General features: G+C 44.3%; 1 protein-coding gene across 3 annotated transcripts in view; it reads left to right on the forward strand.

The window, feature by feature from the left end:
* Window positions 1-8,809, forward strand: part of CTPS1 (CTP synthase 1) — a 122,792-nt gene extending 113,983 nt beyond the window's left edge. For 2 of the 3 annotated variants that reach the window (XM_069224883.1, XM_069224885.1), the window contains one exon: window positions 7,920-8,809. Coding sequence is in view for 1 of the 3 variants with exons in the window: in XM_069224885.1 (XP_069080986.1) it covers window positions 7,920-7,932 (13 nt within the window). In the remaining 2 variants the exon portion in view is untranslated. The remainder of the gene's footprint in view (window positions 1-7,919) is intronic. The other variant, XM_069224884.1, reaches the window with a different exon arrangement.
* The last annotated feature ends 1,401 nt before the right edge of the window (window positions 8,810-10,210 follow it).

Here is a 10,210-nt window from a genome sequence, read left to right on the forward strand (position 1 = left end):
AGCAGACATCTGAATACCGTCACCATGGTCAACACTACAAGTGTTCACTAAACATTACTGTGTAGACTACCTTGCCCGCCAGCAGACTTTAATTGGCCAGCCTGAATTAAGAACTCTATCAAACATCTGTAACAGCTGCTCGCTAGCTGCCACTTAACGGAGGGACAACTTTAGAATCTGTGTGCAGAGCATGTGTATCTACAGCCACACATTCTATGAATGAAAGTGTTGCCCTGTAACCATCTGTTCATAGCATGCAGTTCTGTAGATTCACATGCACCTCTCCTACGCCCTGGAAGCCAGAAATGATCAGATGTTTTACTAGCACTACTCACCTCCTGAGCAGAAAACAGTTTGAGATGTAAAGTCTTTGTTCTGGCCCTTGGCAAACTAATTGTGGAGTCACAACATGTTTTATGACTCATAAACCACTTTGAACAAACACAAATTGCAAACCTCCTTACCCATGGCAGGAATATGCAAAGTATGTGAAACTGCCGCACTACATGCTACGAACAGGTGGTTACAGACTAAGTAACATTTTCCTTCTGCTGCACTTTCTAAGAGAGTCTCTCCTTGGAAAGAGAGCTGTTCTCTCATAGCACATTGGCTACATTTCACAGGATTTCAACCTTTTCTTCAACTTGTCTGGAATTCTGTTACTCTTGGCTTCAGCTACACTGTATAGTGAGTTATTTCTGGAGTTATTTGATTTCGGTTTTCTGACCCATGTGTGAAATTCAAACTCTTGACATACAAAACAAAGAGATCTCTCTACAGATCTACTCCCCTTGCAGCCAGCAAAAGGACTATACTGATAAACCTTACATCAGCACTCTATATTTCTTGAACTCCTATGTTGGTCAGACTTATCCCACAAAGAAACTCAAGGATTGAGAAAGGAGATTGGTATTGTACCTCCTGAGAGCATCTGCGAGTTTACCCATTTGAACCATTGTCCACGTGATGCATCTTATTGATGACAAAGATATTGCCTTCAAAACCATAATTAATTTGATGACCCAGTGACAAGTGCCCTGTTCATTGTGACTCCATCAACGATGCCATGTCAGCACCAGCTCCATTGATGTCCCTGCTGACAACCTTGTCAATGGCCCTATCGAAAACATGGTTCCATATGTTACTAACCCACTTCTACTGGAAGTTCTAATATGTTTTTCGTGGATTCATGTTTTTTTGTTGAAGTTGTTCACGGAATTGCTTGTCATTATTCTGGATTCTGAATCAAAAGCGGGCATTGGTGAAAAGGAGCAGTTTATTGTAACCTGCAGTCCTGCCCAACTGGTGGTACAGTGTATTCTAAACTAGAGCCTACGGCGAGCAATATGGGTATTCATCCTGCAGTGAAGACTCCAGACATGCTTTCCAGGAGCAGTACTAGTATGACTACTCTCCTAGAGGCTATGAGCGGCCTTTCAAAGCCAGATTGCACCACTAGAACTCCCATGATGCAGGTGGTTGTAATCCTTTTTAATGCCCGTGTAATAACTGATGGAGACCTTATAAAAGATAGTATCTGATAGAGACTTCTCGCTGCAGATTTTATTACCTTTGAATTCTTCCCAGTCAGACTAGATGTGTAAGATTTTTCTGAGCAGTACCCTCCGCGCTGGTGGGTGGCGTTGATTGGCTTCATGTCAGTCATCTGCATCATCCGTGCTAGGAATGAAGTCTCCGGTCCTAAATAGGCGCCTCCCAGGTGTGCAAATTCTTTTACTTTTTGTGTAGTGTTTTTCGACTTTTACTCCTGGTGTGTCAAGATGTCTTCTAGGAAGACAGAATTCAAGCCCTGCAGATCTCGTCATCGGGCGAAGTCCGTGACAGATGTGCACCTCGTGTGTCTGGAGCGCGACCATGACCCGAAGTTGTGCTCTTAGTGCTGGGCCATGCATCTGAAGGCCTTGAGGAAGTGGTCCCTAAAGCTTAACTCCGCGCAGGTCAAGGCACTGGTCAAGAGAAAGGTCCCGGGGCCAGTCCCAGGGTCTTAAGTTGTCGCCGTCCCACTCCAAGTCCTTGGGGCAATCGAGTAAGTCGATGCATAAGAAAAAGTCCAAGAAGTTGAAGTGCTCTTCGACTTCTTGGCCGACGAGACGAAGAAGTGTCAAATCTCTTGGCCTCATTCTACGGAGCCTGGGCCAACTCCGCACCTCCTAAGTTTCCAGGAGCTGGAGCAACTCTGGGAGTTTTATGAGGCCATATGCCTAATTTTTGGGCAGAATGACTATGCTGGAGGGCCTTCAGGCCCCATGGGGTCGGAGAGGGCCTCTTCAGGTTTTGCAGCAGGGCTCCCAGGGATCCAGTTCTAGATCTGGACTTGCACCGGTCGTGCTATCCCGACACTTCCGGCACTGTCTCCATTGTAATTCCCGACACTGACACAGAGCCAGATGGGCGTTGAACGACGCAGACTCCGACAGGAGCTGTGCCTCCTAGATCGGATCCTGAGCCCTATTCCTATAGGCCATGCTTTGGGGTTGAATGGGAAGGGTCGCTAGAACCTTTAGAATACCACCCATATGAAGAAATGGACTGGCGTGAAGTCTTGGGTGAGGCCAGCGGACTCGACACTACTCCAGATACTGGCATGCTTTTACCCCCTAACATGCCGACAGAGAAGGGAGCTTCTTATGCTGTGGTGGTGAAGAGGGCAGCTGAGGTCTTGGACCTTCAACTGTCTTCACTGGCAGTCAAGACTAACCTCTTGCCAGAGGTGCTGCAACTGGGAGCTTCCAATTCAGAACCTCTGCTCCCATTGAGTGATGCCCTCACTGACGTCCTACTGGGTACCTGGTCCAAACCCAGCAGAGGGGCTCGTGTGAAGAGGATGATTGCCTGCAGCCATCACCTCGCACCTGAGGACTCACTGTTCTTGACGCAGCAACCCAACCTTGAGAGCTTGGTGGTCTAAGCCTCTAACACCCATGGAACTTTCCCTTCCGCTCCCCCAGATAGGGAATCCAAAAGGTTGGACTGATTTGGGAAGGAAATGCTTTCTTTTGCAAGCTTTGCATTGAGGTCCACAAACACTGTATTCCTTTTGGGTTGTTATTCCTACATGGTGTTGGATACGGTTATGCAAGTGCTGACATAGATCTGTAGAAGGCTGAGGCTGTAGTGTCTCAGGCTGTTGCCGATGGGAGAGTCGCAGCAACGTTCACAGTTCGTTTCAGACTTGACCGACTCGCTAGACAAAGACGTTTCTTCAACAGTGTCCCCGAGGTACCAAGCCTGGCTGAGGATGTCTGGCTTTTCGCAGTAGTGACAAATATGTCACTCCTGGTATAGGGGTGGCTACCTGGGAGAGGTGGAGGTTAGAAGAATCTGATATCCGGCAGAATCCAGACTCCACATCAACCTGTTGGAGCTCTGTGCGATCTGACTGGCACTGAAAGCCTTTCTTCCCTCTATCAAGGTAACAATTGTGCAGGTGTTCATGGACAACACCACTGCCATGTGGTACTGCAATAAGCAGAGCATGGTGCATTTGTGGACCCTTTGTCATGAGGCACAACACCTCTGGAAGTGGCTGGAACAGCAGGGCATATCCCTGGTCGTTCAACATCTGGTGAGCTCTTTGAACACTGGAGCGGACAAACTAACTGCAAATGTCAACCGGATCAAGAATGGCGTCTCTATCCGACAGTAGTACAAGTTCTCTTTCAGCAGTGGGAAGAGCGTTGGTTAGATCTGTTTGTCTCCACCGAGAACATGCAATGTCCGCAGTTTCGCGCATTGCAGTTTCCAAGGCGGCAGTCCCTCGGAGTCCTTTTCGTCTCATGTGGAGTTCAGACCTTCTGTATGCCTTTCCCGCCCATACTACTACTGCCCAGAGTTCTCAAGATTAGGAAAAACTGGCCCAAAGTGATCTCTGTGGTTCCGGATTGGGCACGGAGTCTGGTATCCTGACCTTGCTGAGCATGTCCCATCAATCCTCCAATCAGACTGCCCATTCGGGAGGATCTTTTGTCGCAGCAGCAGGGGAGGGTTCTTCACCCTGACCTGTCCACTCTCTGCATTCTTTGTGTAGATTGAGCAATGGCAGTTGACAGCCTTTGACCTTTCTCCCGAAGTCTGTAATGTTATCATGGCAGCCAGGCCTCCCACTACCAAAACAGTATACGCCTGTTGTTGGAAGAAATTTGTGGCATTGTGCATAGACAAATCTGTTGACCCCCCTTTCTGCCTATCTCTTTGAGGTACTATTGTTCATTCTGTCCCCTACCCAGCAGGGCTCTGCTCTGGTCACTCTTAATAGATATTTAGCTGCTATTTCTGCTTTTTTTGTGATTGTCTGATCAACCTTCCTTGTTTAAGTCTCCGATTGTACATGGATTCCTGAACGGTCTTACCCATCTCTTCCCTCCATCCTCAATCATTATGCCTCAATGGGAACTGAATGTGGTTCTGAGCTTTCTGATATGTGCTCCTTTCAAGCTGCTCCACAATTGTCCTCTCAGGCTTCTTACATTGAAAACAGCCTCCTTTGTGGCAATTACATCTGTCTGCTGAGTGAGTGAGCTGCAGGCATGATCATCTCAACCACCCTACCTGTCTATCCTGACAAAGTGGTCCTTCGCAGTAGGGCCTCTTTTTTTGCCAAAAGTGGTCACGCCCTTTAATGTAGGCCAATCCATCACCTTATCAAACCTTTTATGCATATGCACTACTGCCTGGACAGTCAGGTCCGTAAGGATGGGCACTTTGCCTGTTAAGTCTGCAGAACTTTCTAGTTTGAACTTGGTTCGCTGACCCACCTCTGGGGATGGTATTGAAGTCTATCAGATGGACAAGTAACTCATCTGTGGTAATGCCGTATCTGGTACAGACTCTCTCTAGCTGTTGATTCCTTACCAACCCACCCATCCTCCCTGCCCTGCAAACTGATTTCTAGGTCAGGGGCTCCCCTTTCAGGGTCTTAGTTTTCACACAGCAGTAGTCTGTGTTCTTCATGGCTGTGCACTTCTGGCGTGGAAAGTTGTGAAAAGAAATTGATGGCGGCGCGCCTGAGTGTTTCCTACATAGGACCCACAGCGTCCTTTCTGGTGCAGACAACGCAGACGATGTGCTGAGCCGATCAACGCCACCTACTGGCACGCAGGGGTACTGCTCACAAAAGTCTTCCAGATCCAGTCTGATGCCTAGGGAGAATTCAAAGGTAAGAAATCTACAGCTAGATATAGTCTCTACCAGATAAGGCGGTTCCAAAGGTAAGTAACTTGTCCTTCACAGTCTTGCTATGAGGTTTCCTAGCAGGTGTCTGTGCCTTGTATTCCTCAGCAGCCTCTACTGCTGCAACCCGGCTGGCCATCCGTCACAGTGCCATCTCAGCCACCTTCATTTCCAGAACAGTCTCCATCTCCTTTGCAAAACTCACTGCCAGGGCACCCATAACCTCCGATAACATAATATCTGGGCAAAGGTGAAGTACAGTAGGACAGCTATCAGCGAGATCACCCCGAAAGAGAGGTTCCTGCCTGTAATCTGGGTAATGTCTACAGTACTGCTCATCAAGACGATGACAAATGCAGTGAGTTTATTCTGTGCGAAGATGCTACTGTATGCCCCTGAAGCCTGAATCACCTTCAAATGATCTTGGTTACTTCCATTCTTTGATAAAATAGCCAAGAGGTTTGGCCTGCCAGTGATATCTATGAATGTACAAACATTTTATTTCTATAGCACAAACCCAGCCAAAATGCAGCAGATACAATAATACAACAATGTTTCCTATTTGACTCCAGTTAAATGGCTAGATAGCCAGTGAATTCGGTCCTGATTCTGGATTACACCTGGAAAGAGGGGCTAGAACTGTTGAAGGTGCCTGCAGAAAAATGCAGAGCGGCAGATTTAACACACAAATGCTACACTGGCTATTATAAGCTGGATTTAATAATTACAACAACAGCTCAAAGGAGAACCAAAATTTCTGTCCCAACTTCATCAATGCCCCAGACATGGATGGAAAACACAGATAACGTTGGACAACCTCCATGGCTGCAACCGCTATAAAAGCATCCAGTTATATTGTCTGATATGGCTTGACATGTTTCCTTTGGTTGAGCTCATAGCCAAAAATACAAGGAGCAACACCAAAGCCCATATAAAGAAGGTGTGAATGCCGATACTGCTATAATAGGTGTAACCATGGACGTCACCTGTATAGGCTTCTGCTAGTTTGCAGATGCTTCAGTACCTAGGAGACAGGTGTAAATAAAGTTCATGTCTTTCCACCATGCGGTGCAATCCAAAATCCTCAACATAGCCTTTGAAGGGTAGATTGTCTCTGGCATACACGTTGACACCCTCCAGACAATCAAGACAGACCCGAACACTGCATGGGCCAGTACAGACAAGTTTTCTTTGGTGGCTCTAGAAGGCACCCAAGTCAGTATAGTGAGCAATGCAGACAATACGACTCTTACAGGCAGACTGCAAATAGGTTATATCTCAGGGTCAACCTTTTCACTGGTTTTTGGGCAAGAGGAGGAGCTCTCATTGACAAACCCACGCGCACTTGAGTTCTTATGCTTCCTTTGCCACAGCATCCCACCTAGGCCCGTTGAGGGTGGGGCAATTCTCCACTAAAGGAACATATCTTTTATCTTCAAGAATATAGCTGGAGAGCCACTTCTTTCTCCACAAATAAGCAATCAAAAACCTTCCCAGGGCACAAAGAAACCTCTGCTTCTATGGCAGACCCTTTCTGGTGATGCACGAGACAGGAAGACGGAGAATAATCCTGAACCTCCAGGAACTCTTCAGGCTAAAAAAAAAAATAGTACTCTGAGATGATAATCCTTCCTGAAGTCATTCTGCTGCTGCACTGAGGAGTGTTTGTCATCTTTCTAGATGTACAGGATACTTGCGTTCACATCCTATTTATAAACAGGCAGTATATGAAATTCCTGGCAGCAGAGAAGCTCTGAGTTCAAAGCCTGAAAGGTGACCAGACCCCTCCCACCCCCCCCCCCCCTCCCCCCCAGGATATTCACAAAATCTCTACACCTAGTTGCAGCCTTTCTTCTGAAACATGCCCACCAGGTAGCACAATACCTGGATGCTTGACTAGAGAAGACCATCTGTGGTGGAAGTCTGTGTCTTCACAAGGGCTTGGATCAATTTGTTCCATCAGCTCAGGCTGACACTCAGTGAAGAATTCAGAATTCTTCTAGCTGTCTAGCTATAATTTCTAGGAGCAATCTTGGACCCACAGCACAGCAAGGCTTTTCGTTCTGCAATGTGGAACTGGACAAAAACTACAAACTTCCACTGTCTCACTATAATCTCATTCAGAACATACATGCTGAGCCCTTTTATTGCGCTGCACAGGTCTCCTTCCGACAAGACGTGTGTGGATACAAGTGAGCCTGCTTACTGGATATTTAGTATACTACTTTCTGTTCTGTTTTAAGCATGTAAATTATTTAAGGTGCAATGCTGGAAAAAAAGTTACTTACCTATAACTCCAGTTCTTCAACGTTGGTATCTTTCATAAAAACACATCCCCCTCCACCGGCCCCCTACTTCCTACTCAGCTCACTTTCTATTTTTAGTATCCTTCATAGGTCTGCTATGATACCTGAGCTGTGGTGGTCATTACTCAGAATAGACCACTCAGTATGTTCACCTCACTGGGCAAATGTGCTACTAACAAACTGTTTGGGGTTTGTGGTCTTTGTTTATTATTTGAAAAGTACTTGGGCTTCACTGCCTGACAACAAGAAATAATTCAAGCATGTGGATGCATATCAAAGATACCAACATTGGAGAACTAGACTTATAGGTAAATAAGTAACTTCTTATCACTATGAATGGTCTGTTATGAAGGTTCTGTACACATCTACACTGAGTTCTGTCTCACTGCTTCTACACATACTCACAGATTCTCTTTTTTTCAGTAGGTCCAAATAACAGTGATATCACCTGAATTCCAAGACCAGATATGGTTGGTCCCCCATCGGCTTTCTGAAGAATAAAATCTACTTTTGTTCACCACAAAGAAATGTCTTGGTTTCCCATATGAGCTTCACCCTCAACTGGAGCTCTTGTATTCAATGCAGCGGATGTCATGTTCGTTTTGGGGTCATTCTTTGCAGCTGTAAATATTATGCCTGGTGTGAAGAATTGGCACAGGGAGGAAAACATGTTTTGCCATTGAGCGACTCATGCAGAATGCGCATTGAAATGAATATGTATGAACTGTGAACTCCAGCTAGTCTGCTTTGAGGTGGATATATTGATCGATTTTCCCCAGCGCACCTATCTTCAGGGCACTGTTATTCTCTGCATTTTTTTCGGATGCTTTTTTTCCTAATGCGTTTTGTCTTTTGTCTCCTACAGCATTATCACACCAAAAAAGTATATTTTTAACATTTTATTTCTTGCAAACAATTACAATTTTTCCTTATGTTTTAAGTTTAAGATGGGGTGGTAAACCAGAACACATAGGGCCTGGGGAAACAGTGTTTTTCATTTGCTTTGATCACTCTTAGCAATATCATTATGAATGCAGATGCATTCAAAGTTTAAACTATAAACCATTTACACGTTTAAGCATAAAAAGCAGTATTCATCTTTATATTTTAAGAACTTTCAATCTCCACTATTTTTTGTGATGGACAAATTTCTTTCCTACGGAAGGTTAAATGGATGTGTGTACAGTTCAGCACTGCTTTATTGTAAGAGGAGCCTCTCTCATAGAGGCAATATTGTTTTTTGTATCTCAGTGTTGCTGCTGAGGAATTCCACACTATTGGCGCTCAATAAAGTGATGCTTTCTAAATCTGAATTTGTCTCGATCATGCAAACTTCTGTTTTGTTAAAGAAATCTGTTCCAAAAGGAAAATACTCTAAACAAATGGTTAATGTTGGGGAGCCTATAATGGTCCATGTTCAAGGTGAGACAATAATGGAAATGCCAAAGTGTAGTATTTGCCTATGTGATCAGACAAAGCCTAATACAGTGTACTATATGCTAGAGGAAAATCTGTATGATGAGGCCCTGAAGAGGGTCATGTAGTGTGAAGGCATACTCTAGACTGATTGTGACCAGGCTGTGAAATGGAACACATGAGATAATGGCTGTTTCTCTGTCCAAATGTTTTGGAACTGAGTAATATTCAGATCATAATCAGAAAGAGACTGATTTCACGCAACCTTTTCCTCCCCTGGGTGCTGGAAAATTGGAAAAGAGCATAGCACACTATCTTGCAAAATGGAATGCTATTCTAACATTGTGTCCACGTCCTTGCAGAGATCTGCTACATTTCATGATTAGTGTACTTGCCATGTATGGATGGATATCCTGGATGATTTCAACTGTTAGATGTATCTTTCAGTTGGGGCCTGATCAGGACTTTTTAGCCCAGTAGTTTTATAGTGTAAGCACTGTAAAGATAAACCTGTTCGTAAAGGAGTAAAACAGTAACTATAATGTGGTTCTAACTTGTGAGAGATGCACAGTAGATGGTCAAATTTACATGCATTTAATATTAATAAAAAGACAAATGTATCCATTTTGAAAGTGATTTTATAGATATCGGTTTCTTGCCTCACAAAGACCTTTTTGGACCTAATTGACACCTCATGCACCATCATTTTATAGATTTTCTTATGCCCCAGGTCTTTAGTTCTACTTTTGAAGTTTTTCCCCATTGAACAGTATCTGAGTTTTTCTGCTAAACTTAAAATGAGCTTGGGTCTTATGCTCAGAAGCTTGAGCATCGCTGGTGCTCAGAACCTAGAGCATTGCTGGCCTCACCTGGTGGCAGTTTTGCATCTTCTTACCTTTGTCACCTCAGTCGTTTATTTGTTTTCCTACTGATTTGAGTTAATGGTTTGCACCTTTTCTGGAGAGTTGCACTAGTTAAAAAATGTTATTTCACTTGATGAATTCAGAAAGAGTTAACTGTAGGATTTGTTTTTTTCGGCTACTCTCAAATGGAAATCTTGTGTAAAAATAGTTTTTGTAAAGTGTAACTGCATTTCTGTGCATTTATTGATAGGCAAATGGACCTTCCGGGAGGCACTTAAATGATAAATTGCTCCTGCTGTAAGTACTGGTAGTTTCAGGTAACCTTTTCATATTGGGCTGAAATATTTAACATTCAGCCTCCCAAAGAGTTCTTGAATCTTAACAAACATTTAAGAAGTCAAGACTTTTTATTTCCTCAAAACTTATTTTTCCAGT

This window comes from Pleurodeles waltl, chromosome 3_1 (genome assembly GCF_031143425.1).
Source record: "Pleurodeles waltl isolate 20211129_DDA chromosome 3_1, aPleWal1.hap1.20221129, whole genome shotgun sequence".
NCBI lineage: Eukaryota > Metazoa > Chordata > Amphibia > Caudata > Salamandridae > Pleurodeles > Pleurodeles waltl.